This window comes from Silene latifolia, chromosome 2 (assembly GCF_048544455.1).
Source record: "Silene latifolia isolate original U9 population chromosome 2, ASM4854445v1, whole genome shotgun sequence".
Taxonomy (NCBI): domain Eukaryota; kingdom Viridiplantae; phylum Streptophyta; class Magnoliopsida; order Caryophyllales; family Caryophyllaceae; genus Silene; species Silene latifolia.
Window position 1 is genome coordinate 149,086,321 of NC_133527.1, and position 23,322 is coordinate 149,109,642.

General features: G+C 36.5%; 1 protein-coding gene and 1 long non-coding RNA gene across 4 annotated transcripts; one reads left to right on the forward strand and one right to left on the reverse strand.

The window, feature by feature from the left end:
- Positions 1-1,403: 1,403 nt before the first annotated feature.
- On the reverse strand, positions 1,404-12,323 carry LOC141630662 (uncharacterized). The gene is made up of 3 exons (XR_012537538.1): positions 12,212-12,323; positions 11,982-12,033; positions 1,404-1,773 (listed from the first exon to the last, which is right to left on the reverse strand). It is a non-coding gene; the product is annotated as an uncharacterized LOC141630662 (long non-coding RNA).
- A 2,194-nt stretch (positions 12,324-14,517) lies between these two features.
- On the forward strand, positions 14,518-19,224 carry LOC141643118 (uncharacterized). Of its 3 annotated transcripts, XM_074452153.1 has the most exons (5): positions 14,567-14,661; positions 15,841-16,024; positions 16,374-16,751; positions 18,546-19,034; positions 19,069-19,224. In XM_074452153.1, the coding sequence occupies exons 3-4, from the start codon at positions 16,392-16,394 to the stop codon at positions 19,032-19,034; spliced, it is 849 nt and encodes a 282-aa protein (XP_074308254.1). In that variant the 5' UTR covers positions 14,567-14,661; positions 15,841-16,024; positions 16,374-16,391; the 3' UTR covers positions 19,069-19,224. The 3 variants fall into 3 exon arrangements, with proteins under 3 accessions (XP_074308253.1, XP_074308252.1, XP_074308254.1); XM_074452152.1 differs by having other exon boundaries at positions 14,518-14,661; positions 15,841-16,029; positions 18,546-19,224; XM_074452151.1 differs by having other exon boundaries at positions 14,536-14,661; positions 18,546-19,224.
- Positions 19,225-23,322: the final 4,098 nt, after the last annotated feature.

The window sequence follows — 23,322 nt, forward strand, 5'->3', positions numbered from 1 at the left end:
TAGAAAAAAGCATTGGGTATAATGACCGAGAGATTGCGAAATTAAAGGGAGGAAAGTATTTAGTATAATGACCGAGAGATTGCGAAATTAAAAAAAAATATTGGGAATCAGTTTTGACCGAGTTCGAGCCAAGCTTTGACCGAGTTGATTCCGAGAACTCTACGAGCCGGCTCAGATCATTTACAGCCCTAACTCGTGCTATTATTATGTACTCCCTTCGTTCCGATTATCTAGTTTACCTATTTTATTTATGGTGTCTTATTTATTTATCTTTCTATATTAGGATTTTTTTTTATTAAGCACATAACCTATTGTCCACTTTTCACCCAATAACAACATCCACAAATGGTCTTCTCCTCTCTTATTGATCTTTGTGACAAAACTAAAGGTAAACAAATGACTGAACAAAGAGAGTCTAAGACTATGAATGTAACACCTCCATAAGCCGGGATCCTTCCTTAAGGCAACCCCAACACATGGGAGTGTCAAAAGACTTGGTTTCCCAAGTTTGTAGTACGAACAAACGAATGTAAAGCAATTTAAGACAAGTAATTTAAGTTTATGGCATAAGATAAAAGTAGCTAAGTCGAATAAGTTACTACAAGTTAAGGGCTCTACAAGGTCACCCCAATTATACAAACCATCATAAATAAAAGGATTTTATGTGTCAAAAAGTTAGAATGATGATAAGGCTAAAGTCGTATTACCTAATCAAAATAAATCTATCTCAGTACTAACAAAATAGCTAGTGGTAAGACAGGTATCGAATCCACAGGGAGGCGGTAATATTCAGTTTGCTAATATTTAGATCGTCTTAAAGTAACAATTTCTTAGGGGTTTGTTTGGTTTGTTTTCTAACAACTAATAGCAAGTGAAATAAAGATGATTAACAATAATATTAAGAAGTCTAGGATGTCGGTTCACTAGTTCAATTATACGGGGTGTATCTTAATCAATTATTAGGTCAATCAAACTATCTAAGGTCACAAGATTGATTAATTATATTACGCCCTTTAGATTAAGTCTAACATGCAATCGCTATAATTAAACACAATCTATCTGATTATCGCAGCCTATATTAATCCTAACCCGGTCGATGAAAGTATTAATTCGCTATACTAATTATAGATCCAGGCCTTAAATCATATAACTAGAATAAGAACAATAATCAAACGATAGTTTAAACGATATTGCTAACAATCAATTAATAACCCCCCTTCTAATCAACCTAGATCCCCTTTATCCTAGCTGAATGATTTAGCTACTCATATTAAATAGATTAACAACAATAAGGGTAGATGAAAGCATGATTGAAGACATAAAATAATAACAATGGAATAAGAGCATAAACTTGATTATTAATGAAGAACGATTAATGTACCTTAACAGTTAATGAGGAAAGATTGTAGATCCAAAAGTAATGCTAGACGACTAAACTAAGAGTATTTTGCGGTATGAAAGTTATGAAAAGCGTAACCTAATTGTTCTCACAAGTTTAGAATATATATTACAAATAAGACGTGTTTTAGGAAAACACGGAGAATAATCAAACAGAAGGATCCTCGATCGAGCCTAGTGATACTCGATCGAGGACACTTACTCGATCGAGCCCATTGTTACTCGATCGAGGAATCAGGTCCTCAGCTCTATCTTCGTCTTATCTTCTCTTCTTATCTTCAAGTCTCCTCGTTTCTCGTGTCATGCCTCGTGTATTCCACTATGCCATATCCGCAATGCTCATCTTTACTTGATTCACCTGATAATACGTCATTTCTGCATTAAAACATAAAGTAGCGGCAGTATCGACATTTCACTAATAAAGGCATATAAATGACATAATAAGCACGGAAACGGTATCAAAAACAACATGAAAGGAGTTATAAAAGTGTGTATAAAAGTGATACATCAAATGACAAAAGTGATGACTCGCTACAAGTGAAGACCGCTCCCAAGCCTCCGAGTCACTATATGCAAGCCTACCTATCAAAACTGCTCCCCATATGGACGGAAATCACCATATGGTTCACCACAGACATTTTAAAACACAAGGTTAACTTTAACAATACAAATGCTCGTGAATGACATGCTACTATGATAACCTACATGAGTATGCAAATGAAGATCAATAGTAATGATACACAACAACTCAAGTACCCATCTCCAACACGCCGATGTCAGGGACACGCCCACGACACTGCATCACACATAAGGTACTCGGAACACGTCCGTGGTACCGGGGCCGAGAGCGACTCGAATCCCCCGCCAGAAGTCATGTCTCAACCACACGAGTTCCTCCAAACTCAAGTCCTTAATGTGCACATTCCTCTTGTAGTGGGAAGCTCCAAGAAGCATGTGACACCCCGCGATAAAGCGGAGGATAAAACTTATAAATTCAAGCGTAAAATAAGAATTTTTTTTAAAACTTTTAAAATTTAAAGTGCGGGTTCATTAAAATACAAAACGCAAATAAAGAATGCGAAAATAAAGTTTAAATTATACAAACGTGATAGTCAAGGTGAGGGAAAATATATCCCTCGAATGACAGTACAATAAAAGGTGGGTCTAAACAATCCTAATAAACCAACTACTAGGCCGAAGTGCTCGCTAGCTCACACATGTCTTCACCCCATGAATACACCACTAATACATGTCATTCATGTAAACATGAACGCCACAGTCAGTGGGGAGTAACTCAAGGTTCTCCCAGCCACAAAATGTCAAAATGAACATAACCAAGAACTAGAACAGGTAAGTCATAAGATACTAAAAAAAAGGTAAGAATATCAAGTTTATATATATTAAACATGTCAATTAAATGAGATGGAATACGATGGATTAATATTGGCATAATGGACTCACTACTCATGTGAAATAATTAAATAATATGAAATATAAGAATACGGTCATTTATGCAAAAGCACGCATTTCAAGGAACTACAACATAGATATGAGATTAGAATCTGAATCAGGTGAAGCAGTTAAGTAAGGGATCAACTACAAGAATAGAAACTGTAGCCATTATTTGGAAAACCACTTAATAAACATTGTACGGGACGTGGCTACTAATGTCACATTCATACTTATGGCTTGCATCTCACCATAAGAACGGATGGGAACATCAATCCCGACGATCATATCGCAACTAGAGGGCTTATAGCTCACCCCTAGTGTCCGATAGGGCCAAGACAAACAACAGACAAATACCAATATCTATAACCAAGCAAGACCTTTACTACTCATATATCAATATATAATTCCCCTGGTAGGACGACAATGGTACTCCCAAGACTCAGTCCTAGTCAAAATCTGGCCAGACTCTTGGGACAGTACAATTCCCGATTCGACATGCGGCAGAACGGTCCGCATCCAAGACTCGAAGACATATCGGAAATCGAGAACCCAATATCGGCAGGACAATCCGAAAGAGGCGGAAGATATGAGCTAAACCCTCGATCGGCAGGACAATCCGAAAGAGGCGTAAAGACAAGTCAAGCAAAAAGGTATAGCATAAAGGCATTATCAAAAGAATACGACTCAACCAAGCGATACGAATCAACTCGGAAACAGACTAATACATATAATGAGCGAATGATGAAGCAATTAAGACAATCCAAGTCCAGTTATACTCGTAAACATGGATTAGTGACTCATTTCTTAAATACTTGTCACTTGAATAAAAAAATGTAAATAAACGGAAATGAACTATTTACAATAAGCAAAACAAGCGTTCAATTATAAATGACTCAAATGTAAGATAAACCATTTACTATCCACCAGACATGAATAATTAAATCGGACTCATATTAAAATGGAAACGTGTCATTACATATACAAATGAGATAAGTACTCGATGTATTGCACAATTATAAATCATGTGAGAAGAATATCAAAATGAGCGATATTTAACGAATTTCGTTATATAAAACACGAGACGGAAATCCAAATATTTCAAAGAAACCAACTAGTGCTAAAACATTTCCAATCCATGACATGAGGACTAGCTGGGCAGCCCTTACCCAACCTCAACACCCGACCATACACGGCCTCACAACAACCTCGGTCACTAGTACTCACTACCCTAAAACAACCACCATTCGACCCTTACCCAACCCCTACAACCATCTAAACAAACATCCCAAAACAGGGTAGCCATGAGCTGCCCCCATGGACAGGCCGTGAATGGCTCATTGCAGCTCCTAAAGCCGAAACAAACCGCCCAAAACAACCAGCTCAAACACGTTAAAACAGTCCCAAAAATGCACAGTAAACCGTCCCAACATCAGTCACTCTTACGCCCCAAAAACAGTCCCGAAAGACACCATTTTATCCGTCCCAAACTATCCTGAAGTACCTACAAAACTGACTTAAAAACAGTCCACTTTCCGTCTTAAAACAGTCCCTAAAGCTGAGCTCATGAATTTTGCCACAAAAGATGGAACATAGCCTGTAAAGCTTAATACATGACACACCGTCACACCACCTTATTAGATTGACAAACTAATCTCAAATATCCATCGGGTAAAGATATTTGTTTTATTCTATTCATACTTCAAGAACATGATTTGTTGCTGCTGCTTATTGTTACTGTATTATTTTCCAAAAGCAATGGATAATCAATTATCAGAACACCACCATTAAAGCGTGATTGTCTGATTAGAAAGTGATTATTGCATCTAATCTTCAAACAGGCATGAGACCTCTCTCCTTTGTAATTTTTTTTGACAGTCTTTAATTGCATATGTTTTCAAGGGTCAGAGATTTCAAGCATGAAGAAAATGAATTGTGCAGCTATCATAAAAAGGTTCAATCACATTAAAACAGCCCACTAAACCTCCATAACAACCGTTCCAAACAGCTCGTAAAGACCATCAAATTGAGACGGAAATTTACCATACAAGTGAGACAAATGAAAAGAACCAAACTTTATCAAACAAGAGCATATAAAATGACACAAAAGACGGAAATTTCGACATTTGTCGAGTAACCTATCACCGTTACGTTTTTTTGCTCTCCTAAACGCCACAGGAGTCGCCCAAGGATGACACGAAACCCAAAAACAGAAGAAATTAACCCAAAATCCGAATCCTTTGTAAGGCGGCCGAATTGAAATAGGACGAAAGCTTGGCTCTTTTTTTACATATAAAGAAGGAGGACGAGGAAAGGAAGCTATTGGTGTAAAACTTATAAAATTTGATTGAGAATGGAGGCGGGATCTGAGGTTGGAGGTGACGAAAATGGTGGGTGTTGTGGTTCACTGGTTGTTGGCTGTTGTTGTTGCTGATAGATCGAAAGAGGAAAGGAAGGAATGAAAGGGGAAAGTGACGGGGGTGGGGACGGGTACATCAACAACAACAATAATAATAAAAATAATATTTAAGTTAGCTGTGTTGTCGGAATCGGGTTGGTTCGAAAAGAAGTGGCTTTATAAGAGAAATGCGACGATCTTTGCTAAACGGTAACATAAGACGGAATTATTATTATTATTTTCACCTATTATTAATATCCGACTATAATACGTATTTTTATATAAATTAAGCTTTACAACATTACTTATATATAAATCACGTTTAAAATGAAGTTAATTAAATTAAATAATTTAGAAATATAAAGTAAAGTATTAGAATGGTTAAATAAATTATAAATGTCAAAATGAGAAATTTGCGGGTGTTACAATCACCCCATCTTTTAAAAAGTTTCGTCCTCAAAACTTGAAAGTAGAAAATTAAAGGTTATAAAGGTGAAACTGGACTTTTGAAATGGGTAACCCAAAACATTAAAAGGTTACAAATAGTAAGAATTTAAATTCTTTCAAAGTTTCAAATAAAATTTTCTGACAGAACCAGATTCTCATCAAAGGAACGGAAGTGCTCTCGTTGCGCATTCAAGAACATCACATTCCAAATCAAAGATAAGGTCAAAAAGCAAATCATTTGTATAAATCGAAAATCAAAATACTTTCAAAAACATTAATGAAGAGTTTTCAAAAGTATAAATCTCATTCATGGAACGAAATTGCTCTTGTTGTGCACACAAGAACGCTAACTTTCCAAGTCAAAGACAAATTTAAAACAAAAATCATTCGTCGACAAGCGTAGGGCAAGTTATTAGACGCCTTTAATAACGAGTCCTAACATCCATCAACGTTAAAACCAAAAGAAAAAGATAATCCACTCAAATTTTCTTTTGCAAGAGCCAAATGAAAATTAAAAGATTCATTGTTAAACTTTAAAAGAAGTCAAATTCTTGAAATTATAACATTAAACTTTGACAAGTAAATCATAAATAAATCAAAGTCATTTAGAAATTGAGCAAAATTAAAAGTAACTCGGGCATAGCAATCAAAATCATGATATAGAAATCTATACTCAAAGAACAAAATAGGATTAAATCAAATTTTCATCTTCAAACCTTTAAAATAGGTAAAGTTTTGTAAAAGTAACATAAAATTTTAACAACAAACCAAAAGAAATGGTAGCTTGAAATGTTTAAAAAATTGTACAAATTGAAAAACAACTTAGAGAACATAACTACCAAGTACGGTTGAAGAATTCAAACTTAACCAACAAAAGACCTATGGCGAACATCCTAGGGGTAAGAGTCGAAGTCAGGTCAACAAGGATGTTAAAGGTAGAGTTTCATAGATTACGAGTATCAAACTTAAAGGAGGAGCACAACGAAGCGGGGAAGAGAGGTATGAACGGTGACGCTTATGGTCAAAGAAAAAGGGAATTAGACAACAAGGAAACGCCAAGTACTCGAATCCCAAATAACAACATCACTCCCAAGGGTTTCCTCAAAACACTTATGTTACATCATCTTAAGCTATTCCATGAAACAAGGTACGTCACTATAAGTGTGATTTCACCACTTCAAATCCTCAACATCTACAGACAACCTCCATGAGATCAAGGTCAAAGCTTCTAACAAAGCTATCAACTATGAGTTTCTCAAAATGGTAAACCATCAATCAAAAATACAATTTCAAAAGTTCTTTTATACAATCTAACATCCCAGAGAGATCTTGTTATACTCTCGAAATCCAAAGCATAGATGGTGACATTCTCCAAATCACGAGACAACCACTCAAAACATCTAACTCATCTCAACTCAACATCTATCGACCCTAACTTATAATTACATCTCAAGAACTCTGGCTACTGACCCTCATTACCGCAAAGCGAATACCCAAATGTGATTCCAAAACTAACAACAACTCTTGCCTAACATGGTTCTTATGTAATCATCAGGACACTCACAAAAGTATACCGACTATCCTAACCTCGAGCTCAACTCAAATTTCCAAGTAACACTTTCATCACCAATGGCCAACAACGTCCTAGAAGTGTTTCTTTCCAAGCTCTCATCATAAACTCTACGCCATGTCAAAGCCCCAAGCAACAATACTCGAGTTACCAAATTCTCAAATTCCAAGTATAAACAGCAAGGCCAAGTTCCATAATCTTAGTATCATAGGCAACTCACACTTAACACACAGAATTCCACCGATCAATTATACTCACTTTACCGAGGAATTAGGTATAAGAATCACCAAGTAGGTCTCACCACACTACCTAAGCCCTTCCAACATCACAACCTCTCAAAACCAGGGTTATGGGTTAACCACAAACAATCTCCTCAAAAGCCAAATTTTCCAACCAAGGTCAAGATTCCTCAAAAGAAAGCGTACTATCAAAAGGCGTAAAAGGGAGGATAAGTAAGGAACAAAGGCCAAATTAGAGGTATAAGAGTAGCTTCCAAGGAAAAGAAAAGAAAAGAAAAGAGAGTTTGGACGAAGAAATAAGCATCAAGAAGTAAGAGAATGAGGCAAGGTACACAACAAAAGAGGAATATCTTCGAGGAAGAAGAGGCATTCTTCAAAGGTTGAACAAATCTTCAGTTTCCGACACTAGGCACCAAGTCTTGATCTCCCCACAAGTAAGCTCACGGTCATAGATCCACGGGCACAAAAATAATTGACAATCAACAAACATGTTAGAACCTAACAAAGAGCAAACACACTACAGACTACCACCTTAGGTCCTTAAATCTACCCATTTCTCATTCATTATTTAAGGTCAAGTTCGTATTTAAGTTTGGGGTACACGTGTGTGCGTCGGGAGCAACATAGGCTCTGATACCAACTGTGACACCCCGCGATAAAGCGGAGGATAAAACTTATAAATTCAAGTGTAAAATAAGAATTTTTTTTAAAACTTTTAAAATTTAAAGCGCGGGTTCATTAAAATACAAAACGCAAATAAAGAATGCGAAAATAAAGTTTAAATTATACAAACGTGATAGTCAAGGTGAGGGAAAATATATCCCTCGAATGACAGTACAATAAAAGGTGGGTCTATACAATCCTAATAAACCAACTACTAGGCCGAAGTGCTCGCTAGCTCACACATGTCTTCACCCCATGAATGCACCACTAATACCTGTCATTCATGTTAACATGAACGCCACAGCCAGTGGGGAGTAACTCAAGGTTCTCCCAGCCACAAAATGTCAAAATGAACATAACCAAGAACTAGAACAGGTAAGTCATAAAATACTAAAAAAAAAGGTAAGAATATCAAGTTTATATATATTAAACATGTCAATTAAATGAGATGGAATACGATGGATTAATATTGGCATAATGGAGACTCACTACTCATGTGAAATAATTAAATAATATGAAATATAAGAATACGGTCATTTATGCAAAAGCACGCATTTCAAGGAACTACAACATAGATATGAGATTAGAATCTGAATCAGGTGAAGCAGTTAAGTAAGGGATCAACTACAAGAATAGAAACTGTAGCCATTATTTGGAAAACCACTTAATAAACATTGTACGGTACGTGGCTACTAATGTCACATTCATACTTATGGCTTGCATCTCACCATAAGAACGGATGGGAACATCAATCCCGACGATCATATCGCAACTAGAGGGCTTATAGCTCACCCCTAGTGTCCGATAGGACCAAGACAAACAACAGACAAATACCAATATCTATAACCAAGCAAGACCTTTACTACTCATATATCAATATATAATTCCCCTGGTAGGACGACAATGGTATTCCCAAGACTCAGTCCTAGTCAAAATCTGGCCAGACTCTCGGGACAGTAAAGTTCCCGATTCGACATGCGGCATAACGGTCCGCATCCAAGACTCGAAGACAGATCGGAAATCGAGAACCCACAATCGGCAGGACAATCTGAAAGAGGCGGAAGATATGAGCTAAACCCACGATCGGCAGGACAATCCGAAAGAGGCGTAAAGACAAGTCAAGCAAAAAGGTATAGCATAAAAGCATTATCAAAAGAATACGACTCAACCAAGCGATACGAATCAACTCAGAAAGAGACTAATACATATAATGAGCGAATGATGAATCAAGTAAGACAATCCAAGTCCAGTTATACTCGTAAACATGGATTAGTGACTCATTTCTTAAATACTTGTCACTTGAATAAAAATGTAAATAAATGGAAATGAACTATTTACAATAAGCAAAACAAGCGTTCAATTATAAATGACTCAAATGTAAAATAAACCATTTACTATCCACCAGGCATGAATAATTAAATCGGACTCATATTAAAATGGAAACATGTCATTACATATACAAATGAGATAAGTACTAGATGTATTGCACAATTATAAATCATGTGAGAAGAATATCAAAATGAGCGATATTTAACGAATTTCGTTATATAAAATACGAGACGGAAATCCAAATATTTCAAAGAAACCAACTAGTGCTAAAACATTTCCAATCCATGACATGAGGACTAGCTGGGCAGCCCTTACCCGACCTCAACACCTGATCATACACGGCCTCACAACAACCCCGGTCACTAGTACTCACTACCCTAAAACAACCACCATTCGACCCTTACCCAACCCCTGCAACCATCTAAACAAACATCCCAAAACAGGGTAGCCATGAGCTGCCCCCATGGACAGGCCGTGAATGGCTCATTGCAGCTCCTAAAGCCGAAACAAACCGCCCAAAACAACCAGCTCAAACACGTTAAAACAGTCCCAAAAATGCACAGTAAACCGTCCCAACATCAGTCACTCTTACGCCCCAAAAACAGTCCCGAAAGACACCATTTTATCCGTCCCAAACTATCCTGAAGTACCTACAAAACTGACTTAAAAACAGTCCACTTTCCGTCTTAAAACGGTCCCTAAAGCTGAGCTCATGAATTTTGCCAGAAAAGATAGAACATAGCCTGTAGAGCTTAATACATTACACACCGGCACACCACCTTATTAGATTGACAAACTAATCTCAAATATCCATCGGGTAAAGATATTTGTTTTATTCTATTCATACTTCAAGAACATGATTTTTCTGCCGCTTATTGTTATTCTTGTATTATTTTCCAACAGCAATGGATAATCAATTATCAGAACACCACCATTAAAGCGTGATTGTCTGATTAGAAAGTGATTATTGCATCTAATCTTCAAACAGGCATGAGACCTCTCTCCTTTGTAATTTTTTTTGACAGTCTTTAATTGCATATGTTTTCAAGGGTCAGAGATTTCAAGCATGAAGAAAATAAATTGTGCAGCTATCAGAAAAAGGTTCAATCACATTAAAACAGCCCACTAAACCTCCATAACAACCGTTCCAAACAGCCCGTAAAGACCATCAAATTGAGACGGAAATTTACCATACAAGTGAGACAAATGAAAAGAACCAAACTTTATCAAACAAGAGCATATAAAACGACACAAAAGACGGAAATTTCGACATTTGTCGAGTAACCTGTCATCGTTACCTTTTTTTTTGCTCTCCTAAATGCCACAGGAGTCGCCCAAGGATGACACGAAGCCCAAAAACAGAAGAAATTAACCCAAAATCCGAATCCTTTGTAAGGCGGCCGAATTGAAATAGGACGAAAGCTTGGCTCTTTTTTTACATATAAAGAAGGAGGACGAGGAAAGGAAGCTATTGATGTAAAACTTATCAAATTTAATTGAGAATGGAGGCGGGATCTGAAGTTGGAGGTGACGAAAATGGTGGGTGTTGTGGTTCACTGGTTGTTGGCTGTTGTTGTTGCTGATAGATCGAAAGAGGAAAGGAAGGAATGAAAGGGGAAAGTGACGGGGGTGGGGACGGGTACATCAACAACAACAACAACAACAACAACAACAACAACAACAACAACAACAACAACAACAACAACAACAACAACAACAACAACAACAACAACAACAACAATAATAATAATAATAATAATAATAATATTTAAGTTAGTTGTGTTGTCGGAATCGAGTTGGTTCGAAAAGAAGTGGCTTTATAAGAGAAATGCGACGATCTTTGCTAAACGGTAACATAAGACGGAAATATTATTATTATTTTCACCTATTATTAATATCCGACTATAATACGTATTTTTATATAAATTAAGCTTTACAACATTACTTATATATAAATCACGTTTAAAATAAAGTTAATTAAATTAAATAATTTAGAAATATAAAGTAAAGTATTAGAATGGTTAAATAAATTATAAATGTCAAAATGAGAAATTTGCGGGTGTTACAAAACAACTCAAGCGTAAGACGGTCTCCCAACCGTCTTACATCTCCTCAACAACCGTGAATCACAACCAATGGCAAAACCAACACATTCTCCAATAACCAACATCACATAGAATGATAAATCACCAACAAGTAGTATGCTTCTCAAATAACACAACTTATGACATGTAATGAATGCTCAATTCATCAATAACTCACCCTTTTGTACCAATATCTAATAAACATATTATAATGCAATCTACCTAACAATGTGAGGCCAACCATACTTACCAAAATTTTCACATGTATGAATATTGCCAAACAATAACATACAATCAAACCCTTATTACCATTACTCATGTTATAATGCAACTACCATGTTATTAATGCTAATTAATGCACAAATAAACATCTATATCATTAAAGCTAAGTAGAAAAATCCTACCTTCCACGACTTCAAGCTATGGACTAGAAGTGCTCCTCAATGAAGTCTCCTCCTACATAATCCATAGCTAACTATTACTAAAACATACTACAACAACAACAATACTAAATAACCTCTAATTATCCCATTTAATTAGTCATAACCCTAATTAATTCCTTAATACAATTACTTAGTAATAATTAGGGTTTACTAAGATTAAAGAAGAACAATAAAGAAGAATATAAACATACAAGTGTCAAAGGATGGATCAAAGGCAAGAATTAGAGAGTAATCTTCAAAGGAAATTACTAGATCTTGTGGATAAGGAGCAGTGTGGTGGTTGGGAGTTTAGAGAGGGTCTTGGGATAATGTGGGGAGTGATTTTAGGAGGGGAAATATGAAAAGTGAGGTTTAAAAGAGATAAGGTGGATAAAACAAACTTACACGCGTTTTTAGTGACAATGACAGGTCATTCGGTCGAGTGATCGGTTCACTCGGTCGAGTGGTAATTTCTCGTAGCCTGCATAATAACTGAAGGATCTACTCGATCGGGTAAGATACTACTCGGTCGAGTATTAGACCGAGTAAGGCTCTAAAAAGTATTGGTGTTACAATTAAGCTTTGTGGGAGGTTTTAATGAGGCTAATAGTACTTCCGCTAATCTAACAAATTACAATTTAATTTCCGTGTCTTGGTTAAGTGCCGAAAACATTTATTTATTTCATTGGGTTCGCTAAACATTCATTTTTTATACAGAACCTAACCTCGAAGTCGACGGTTTGAGTTGATAGCTACGGGATGAACTATAGCAGTCGTGTCGTCACCAATAGTTTACCAAGTGTGCAACCCTGATTCCTTTTATCGACGTCTCGGGATCCCCAACAGATAAACTGGTTCAATTTATAACTCTACCCGCTATCTTAGTTCAAGTAAAAATCGAGTGTGTGATGTTTCTCACCTTGTTACGCAGCATAGACATAATTTTGGTTTGAATGAAAATAATGTTACTAATATTATTGATTTAATACATTGTGATTTATGGAGTCCATATCGTGTTTCATCTTCATGTGGTACATGGAAAGTATTTCTTAACGATTGTTGATTATCGTTCCTGCTCTATATGGTTTATTCGTTGGTTGATAAAACTGAGGACACAGATATGTTTATGAGTTTTCTTGTGATGTTAACTAAACAATTTTCTAAACATGTCAACAACCTTGCGAAGTGATAATGTGACATGATTTACTTGTATAGTAGATTATTTCTTCCAAGATGGTATACGTTTTTGTGTGGCACACCTCAGCAAAATGAGCATGTCGAACTCAAGCAACGTCGTATTTTGAATGTTGCTCGAACCCTTATGTTTCAGCCTTTCAGGGGAATTTGCCACAATTGTTTTTGGAGAAAATGCATTTTGTATAGTGTTTACTTGTTTAACCATACTCCTACTCTTCTTGGTAATATGTCTCCTTTATAAAGTTTTGTTTGGTGTTTTACCATCATATAGTCATTTGCGTGTATTCGGTTGCCTTTGTTTGACTCATAATCAAAATAAAATGGGGTTCATCACGCTATCTCATGTTCCTATGCATGAGCAGTTGACTGATTTTTTAAACAAGACATTGGGTGTTTCACAATTTGTTTATCTCCTTCGCTAGTTCGATATTCTTGATCTCCACACTTTAACTTATGGGAGTATAAAACTGATTATATTACTAATCTACTATATGCTTTATGGCCTTAGTTTATGATATTTTTAGATATATTTGTCGATTAAGTGTTTGAGATGGGGAGGAGTATTTTGAATAGTTTAGGTAATTTATCGATAATAATAGTAATTTTGTCAACGACGAATAACAACACACCTTACAAGCAATTTGGATCCTCTCCATTACTTTCTCTCCATTTCCTCTGTAACACACTCATATTTTAATATATTTTTTCTTTCCATTTATTAAAACTTAACTAGGGTTGTGGGAAAGGGTGGCTACGGTGGTGGAGGAGGCGGAGGTCGGTAGTCGACCGTGCAGGGAGGCGAAGAAGAGGGGTGGTTGTCGGTAGTGCAAGGTGGCAAGAGAGGGTGTCAGCAGGTTGGGTGTGCGGATCTGGGTGGGCATGGGGTCTGATTTCGGTGGGGTCTGGGCGGTTGGCGGTACCCGACGGGTCTGGCCGGTGGGCTGTGTGCAGGAGAGTGGCCGATGGAGCAGTGGAGGGAAGGGGCAGTGGTTGTGGGTGGTGGTTAATGGGAGAGACTAGAGAGGAAGTTGAAAGAGTTGATTAGATTGTAAAAGAGATGTTGAAATGTTAGAGGTGAAATGGTCAATTGTGTTCATAATTGAGTAAATCATTTCATAATTGAATACTACCCTTATTTTTTCATGAAAGGATTATAACCATTGGATCATCACAAGCTTTGATCCGACCGTTTTAGAAAATAAAGGTCCATTTCCTTTGAGAAAATGGAGAGAATCCGAACCATCTTAGCAGAGGCATCACCTAACCCAAAATGGACAAGGCCCAAACCACAAAAGAGGTTGAATCCCAACAAGAATGAAGTCTAAAAATACAAGAATACAAATTCCAACTACTTCTACCTACTGCTGTGTGCTGTTGCATAATTTAGGAGTGAAGATGCTGCTACAATTATCTTCAACAAACTACCTAAATTCCATTTCTTCCCACTTCACACAAAATATATCAGGTATACTTCTTGTTCAACTATTCTTTTTATTTTTCCTGATTTTTTTCTTATATAATTACTGCTCTTATAATTATATTACCTTTTGCTGCTGTGATTTCTGTTTATAGATAATTGTTCAAGAAACTTGCATTGATTGTTTTGTATTACTTGATTGTTATGTTCGATTTGTAGGAGGTTTATGAAGTTATAGGTTGATCATAGTAACAGACTAACAGTACTTAAGAGCTCAATTTTCTAATGATGATTACAACTTGGTAAATTTGATTGTTTGGAGTGTAATTGGAGAAATGGGTTTTGTGAATTAGGTAGGTATAAGTATAACGTCGTGTGCATCTTGGCTTATCGCGATACCAAGCTGGTGTTGGGATCTAATCTCAGTGGTTTACAAATTGTTGATTTGAAGAAATTGGTATGACTTTGATTGTTTGAAGTTCACCTAAGAAATAGGTAGGAGTTTGATCAAAATAAAGGGGGTTGTTGATCTATCTATAATGTCGAACTGTTGGTTGGTTCTAAATCTCTTTTCGAGACGGTCCACCTCAACAAGTGTCGTGGTAATTGAAAATATGGTATCGTGTCCCAGATTTAATAACCGGGTTGAATAATGAAATTTTAATGGTTGCTACAATGAAGGATGTGCACATAGATAATTGAATTATCTGCATATGGCTTAGCTTAACTTATGAACGAACCTGCATTTGAATTGTGTCAAGCATGTGATTCTTGGAGATATGCTGATACTTCTTAGAGTTAACTTTATTGTGGACAACGTTGCCATTTTCTAAAGTAGTACTCCGTATATGATTTCACACAATGAAATTGTTCTTCTGTGTACTGGCTATTAATATGCTTCCTTTTTGGTGTCATCATCGTTTACCGTCTACTGCATTTATCTCGTTGATAGCATGATTTAAATATTTATAGTCTGAGCTCTGAGATATTGATGAGTCCCTGTGTTTGAACCTTTTTTTTTGTGTGGTTATCAATCAGTTGTAGTCGCTAAAAGCGTAGAAGAAAAATGATAAGAGTAGCGAATATTCCTTTCCTATCTGATTTGAGTCTTTCTTGTTTAATAAGGGTATGTTTGAAATTCGTATTTTCTCCATTCCCATTGTTAGTGCTGTGCACAAGTTCTTTCTGACGGACATGTACCTATATATGTGTTTTGATTTGCCTCAGGTTTGTGTCACGCTTTTGTGCCATACCTCGCCCTTCTAAAACCACAGGTTACTTTAATCCGTCCATGTAATGACGACTTCCTGCCTCTCGGAGCAGTGGTTATGATGTGAAGCTACTTCCTCTCTTACATTTGTATAGAAACTCATCTGCTAAGGCTCTACAGGGATATACATTGTTAGAGCTGGTAATGTATGAGCTTTTCCTCATCTTTTTGCCAGCATATTTTTGTTTTTAAGTACTGGAATCAATGTCGTGATGTCGTCTAATGGTTTTAAGAGGCCCTGCTGGAAACAAAAAGGAGATTCACGCTAAGTATGAAGAACATTATTTTTGTATGGAAAAAATTAGTGTAAAATTCATTCCAGCCCGTAGAAATGTTGATGACTTACATTATACCTCAGACAAGTAGGACATAAAATTAATCATTCATTCTAGCAAGTAATGTTTTGCTAGTAGGACATATTATTAGCCGGCTCTGGTTAAAGTGTTGTCCTTGATATGATGTCAATATTGTACATTTTACTTCATTACAGAGAAACAAGGACTGACAGATGGTAGACTCAAATTTTTATGTCGGTGTTGGTAATGATGAAGTACCAGAGATTGACACTGCGGAAAATCTTTGGACAGAAAAGCTTGAATCTTATTTTGTATACTTGATGGTTGAAGAAATATCGAAGGGGGCCATGCAAGCAACTACCTTTGCAAATGCAGCTTGGCGAAGTATGGCGGAGGCTCTGAGGAAGACGACAGGGAAGGAGTACTCTTATAACCAGTTGAAAAATAAATACCATAATTTAAGAGTTCGATGGAGTGATTTTAATTCACTTTTGATGGAGAAAGAAGTTCAATTCAATCTGGTAACAGGAGAAGTTATTGCATCGGATGATGTATGGAGGAGGTTGTACTCGGTGAGTAAATTTATTCTTCACCTGCTACGTACTTACAAATCTGATGTGCTGCTACGAAACAAATCAGAATTTAGATTTTCATTTTGTTGTTGTGGAGTCTATTGATCGAATACGAAAGAGGGGGGTGAATTGAGTATTAAAAACGATGACCGCTTTTTCGAAATATATGATATAAATTAATTACTTGATTTTATTGATTAAAATCAACTAATTAAATTATTAACAATAAATGCAAAATCGAAATAACAATAATAAAGAGAGAGAAAGAGAGACACACAGGATTTTTGAAGTGGTTCAGTTTCACAAGTCGAAACCTACATCCACTATTCTCGATTAATAATTTTTAGTACCTTTCTCCGGATTACAAAAATTATCAATCCACTCGTATAATCAACTATATGATTATAACTCAGAGTGAGTATCGCTAAATACTCTAGGTTGCTCTTACGTTAATAAGAAAAATACAACGACAAATACTAATCTCACGTTATGCGAGTGAGTATACTATCCTTGTGTATTTAGTATCCTATAACGATTTTTTTTCGAGTGATTGACAAATTTGATGCGCAATTTTTGTATAAGCAAATTTGGAAAATAAGAATTAAAGCTCAAATGATTTTGCTTAAAATATTTTTCTCTCTTGAAATTTGTAGATGTGTGTGTCAACAATTAATGTTGAATGAATGAGAGTATTTATAGTAGAGTGAATTAGGGTTTGGAATGTTCTGGAATTAGGGCATAGGAATGTTCTGGAAACAAATGTCTTGATGAACAAGTAAGAAGCAAAGGAAGGAGGAGTTTGGCCTCCTAGGGATTCGGCCTCCCACCTAGGGTTCGGCCACCTAGGGTTTGGCCGGCCTCTAGGGCTCCTTCGGTCCACTTCTTGCTTCTATAGCCCACAACAAATCGAGATAGAATTTAGTTAAAGCCCTAGGTTGCATGACGATATAAATATCGTGTTACAAACCAATAGTTTATTCAACTTAAATTCTAATTAATTAATTCCAATTAAAATAAATACTCTCTTATTTAATAAATCACTAAAAATATATTTTCCAAAAATTAACGCATCATTTTTGTCTAGCAATGAAGTTATGGCTATTAGGTCATAACTTCACTAACCTTTAAATCAAACAAAGTAAAACCATTACCGAATGACGACCTATACTATCTAATCTTCAGTAGATCTTGAAACGAATCGTCTCTTCACAAGTCTCTCATCTTGAGTCTCGTGGTTGATTTCCAATCTTGATCTTGCTTGAATGCATCGATCAAATGTATTTGAAGTTGTACCTCCTTGGTCCAAACTTCAAGCTTGCGTCATCGTAATTGTTCCTTTCTAAATAAAGACTTAAGCACACAATTACACGCATATGTTTATAATATTAAGTCCACATACAAATTATTACTGTCATTATCAAAACAATTAATAAGGACTAAAGGTCCAACAGTTGCTTTGTTGCCATGGTAAAAACCAAGTGTCATCTGCTACCTTCTAGTACAAAGAAGAAAATTAAGGGTGGTTTTTCGAAATTAAAGAACACGGTAAGATTGATTTATTCTATAACGCAACACCAAGCTGTCCAAGTCGCATTTGTTAACGTAGCAACAAAAATTCTTCCGACACTCCCTAACCTTTGTTGGATTTAAAAGAGCTATGTGGGAGGGTAGCAACTCTTATTTGGCGCAACAATAGAAAGGAAAAACTTTTTTTTTTTTGGCCATGTGATAAGGCTGATGAGGAACTGTATAAACCCAATTAGAAGATTTCATCTTTTCCATTTCGTTATGCAGAAATATCGACGGGCCAAAAGTTTCAGAAAGAAAGGATTGAAAGATTATGACAAATTGTGTGTAGTTTTTGGGGATCCAGAGATTCAATTCCCTGACAAGGATGAAAAGAACAAGCTTAAAGTATCTCATGATTTCACAGAAGGAGAGGGAGATACTTCGGGAGTCAAGAAAAGCAAGAAACTCTTCGCTTTAAAACATTTCGGTAAGACCATAATGGAAGTTCCGGCTAACAAGAGGCAAAAATCGGAGAAGAAAATAAGTTTTACTGCCTCTTTAGATTCGGTTGCTGACAGTGGTGACGCTTATGGACCCGAGCTTACACAAGTCCAAGACGTTGTAAGGTGTATGAAGGCCCTCAATGAACTTGAAGGAATAGATGGAGCATCGTATGTGAAGGCGACGAGATTTATACATGATGATGCCTTGTGGAGAAAGATGTTCCTTTGTATGCCTGATGAAAGGAAGAAAGACTGGGTGCTTAACATTTAAGTCCGATCTTGTAGATGCCCACTAGCTCAGTTAGTTATGTCCTTGATATCATGGCTTGGGTTCGAAACTATATTAAAAAAAATTATGGCCTTGATGGCCCTCTATCCTAATAAACAACACAAAATAAAAAGATTGAGTTAGATTGTTTGCTTTCTTCTGTTATTCATTATTTTCAGGTGTCGTTCCTCGTTAGACTCATTTCATCTATCCCATTTTGTATATATTTATATGTTGGCTTTCATGCTTAGATCTCAAATTCTCATGTGCAATTATTCATTAGTAGCGATGTGATCTTAGATAATGTTAGATATTGAGTATGCACGAAATAGAATTGACAATAAAACCGCACCGAATCGACTTCGCTTTCCTAATAGAATAATTCGACACTTACTAGTGCCTGGGTGAAACCGAATTTCCTATTGAGATAAGAAGGTGCCCTCTGATTTTTTGGCACAAAAATCAGAGACGTAATATAGAAATATTTTGTGTAGCACAAATTCTTGTTTGTGACGGCACATATCCGTCACTCTTGAGTGACGGATACCATTTTACCTCACAAAGTACCCACTTTTTCTCTCTCTGCAACACTATTCATGTGGTCCCCTTTCTCCACTAACCCATTTTGTTACCATTTTATCTCACAAAATATCCGCCACAAATGGTAACCCGTCACAAGGGAGACCAATTGTTTGTGTAGAATGTTATATCGTTATTTTGATGTAGTAGATCATAGTTATTCGAACGAAAACTATTCTGCAATCCCGTAAATAATTATACAAGTGTACACTCCGTACTTCCCGAACTCGCATTATATTACTTAGAAATTACCCATCAATGAACCGACCTTAATTACGCCAAATGAACCGGTAATTACTCTTAAATCACCAACAGATAATTCACTTTTGCGGTGACAATGAATAACTACTGGATTAATATTACTGGCATACATAAATCTACCGTTTATAGGATATATATACTTCGACTCGGTATATTTCATGTTGTCTTTCTTATGGAGTCATTGTAAATTGTAATGATCTTGCTCTCGTCTTCTTAGGTAAGGAAACTAAGTTGATGAGAACATTGTAATCCTATATTTCAATTTCATTGTCTCATCCGAAAATGTGAGATATGGTAGAGTTAGAGTTAGTTTATAGTGTCAATCCTATCTTGTAGAGAAAAAAAAGAAAAAGAAAAAAAGACACCCTTAATTGAAAGAAAGAAAGAGCAGCAAGGATGTCAATTTTTTTTCAATAATCAACACACTCTTTATTTTCGTCATGTTTTTACAAATAATCTCCCTCTATGGGAGACTCTCCGATAGAATTAGTTATGTTATATGGAATAATGGCCTTTCAAAGGCATCGTTGGTAGTAACGGTTGCAAGTAAGGTTGGTCGGGGGAGCTTTCTTGCCTTTCTTTGGACTGTTGGGGCCGATCACCACGATGTAGGAGATTCTTCTCCACCGAAGACAAGCTTGTTCAGCTCGTTCTTCCTCCTTTCTTTCTACGCTCTTGTGGCGTAAGTGCACTTGGCTCGTCTCGTTGGCTAATGGAAGTTCTTAGTATAGCTGATGATTTGGACGAAGTTGCTCGTGACCATTCTACCTCAGCTTACCAGCTTGTCACCGATCGCCTCTTTTGTCAGGAGACGATGTTAGTTTTATTAGATTTATGGTTTGCTTTTCTCTTAGCCACTGTTCAATGTAATATTATTAGGATTGCTCGTACTACAGCTATGTCTATAGTCTAAGCTATCAATCTTTTTCACTCTGACAAAAAAAAAAATGTATATATAAAATGTCGTTATCTAAGAATGCAAAATCAATTGTTATATCATCTCAGAATTACTGATACCGTCGTCAGGTACCAAAAATAAATACCTAGCTACTACTAACAGAAGTCAACGGTAAGTAGGGTCGATCTCCACAGGGAGGCGGTCACTATCTACTCGTCAATTCGGTCTGTCTACGGTCACAAGATGGGGGTTTTAATTGATTTAACTAAACTAATGAGATTAAAGGAAGAGAATTAAAGATAAGAGGAATTAATAAGAGAGAAAGGGAACTAGGATTGTCGGTTCATCAATGAACGTCAGTTAAATGCAGCTAAGGTCACAGATCAGTCGATGTGTCGATCTAAGGGGCAACGAATATCTCCTTCCGGTCTCAATTCGCCCTAAAATACTATTAGCTTAGCTTCCGCCCTCACTAAAGCATCCTATTGTTCACTGCAGGTCTCACCCCTTCCAACCTTCCGGTCTAGGTCAAGGCTTACCAAGGTTAAAAAGGCTAAATGCATCGATTCAAATAGCTAGATATAATTAAAGCAGTGATTAACAACATAGACTTAACAACAACGAATGATCTATAAACCTAATTAGCAATTAACAGCGATTCATTGACTCCCCTGAATCCTAGCAGGGAAATTAGCTAGACATGGATAGAAAAAGAGCAAAAGATAAGAGAATAGTAAACATAAATTAAGAAGAGAGTAAAAGGGAAGAGAAAGTTACAGAGTAAATCCGGAAATAGAATAGAGAAAAGCAGTCAAGGAACAGTGTCCAAGATGATAAGTCGTCCCTAAACATTCTCTCGTCTTTCCTATTTATAGGAAAGACGATTTATTTGACCTAAAACGAAATAAAAACTGAAAAAGCCCAACCCCATTAGAAAATACTCGATCGAGCCATTTGAAACTGCTCGATCGTGCAGAAACAAGCCCAAACCTCTCGATCGAGTAGAAAAACCACTCGATCGAGGAAACCCTAAAATGCTCAATTCGATCGAGTAAATATAGTACTCGATCGAGGTCTTCTTCTATCCAAAAGTACTCGATCGACCTCGAAAGCCTTCGATCGAGTGATATCTGATTCAGCCAGCTACGTGTTTCGTTGATTTCAGCCTCGACTTGGTGATTTAGCTTCCGAAATGACTTCACGCATCCCATAACGGCAGTATTTCCGCTCCAAATCTACTCATCCTCCAAATGCATGCAAAACGGACGATAAAAGGCTTGATTCTACCACTTTCTGGTCCATTCCTGCAAATAAAGCAAAACAAACCAAAGTAGAATATTCGGGGCATTTCGTAGCATAAAATTACGAGAATAGCATAGAAATACGTGCATAAAGAGGCCTAAAAAGACTATATAAAATGCACGTATCAAATCTCCCCAAACCGAACCTTTACTTGTCCTCGAGTAAACTAAATGCAAACTAATGGAACGGAAAAGAAAGCTCAGAGCTAGCTACAAATGGCCAGTTAAACCAATTTAATGCAAGCGAACTAACACTTACAGCAAAAACTGTCAAATGCAAACGAGTTGTAGGATGTTTATAACAAAGCTGAACCGTCGACCTTGCAAGACCTTTAATGATGGACTCTCACGGGTCACTCTTCTCTCATGAAGCAAAGGGTGAACATATGAATGTAAGAGAGAGAAAGAAATATAGTCGCTCATCTAAACTACGACCCACATAAACATGCATGCAACTGATATGATAGACAATTCTAGCTACCGTACACACATTCCAACCAAGCAAGGTCCTGTCACAGCCGAGGGCTTACAAAAATATGGTAAAGTGAGGCAATGGGTAAGAAAAGGTAAAACATTTATGGGAATGTGGAGGTATAGGCGGCCAAGCTAGTACCTAAACAGAACCATATAACAACATCCGATTCTCACTCAATTATAGAATTAAGCACATATGCCCTTCATTTTGCATCAAAACTCACCAAACCGAACTGAACATACTCCTCAATAGATATAAATAAAGCATAGGAGTGAAACCGTCTCAACAAACAAATTCTCTTTTTTCAATTTTTTTTTTTTTTTTTCTTTTTCTGTTTTTTTTTTTTTTTTTCATTTTTCAATTTTTTTTCCATCTCATCCTCCTTCTTTCCTTTCTACCAACTCCAATTCATCAGATACAAGCCAAACTTGGCACAATAAACAATATACCACAGAACAATCTAAACTAGCTTGACAAGGCAGGCTAAATTTGGATGTAGTTAAGGGTCAACAGGCAAATTTGGCTAAATGTGGAGTTTAATGGGTAAAATGAAAGAAAAGGGGAATTGTAAGCACCTCCCTGCATGTGACACCAACCACTAACCCGAATGTATGTAGGCAAAAAGTAATTGAATTTCATATACGTGCAAATTGATGATACATGCTATGCAAGGAGTAAACTACTCTCAATCCTACATGAAACTGGTCATGAATGTCACCAGTTTATAAAGCTCTAGTTCATTAGAAATTATAAGTAGCTTGCCAAAATTATCAGGTC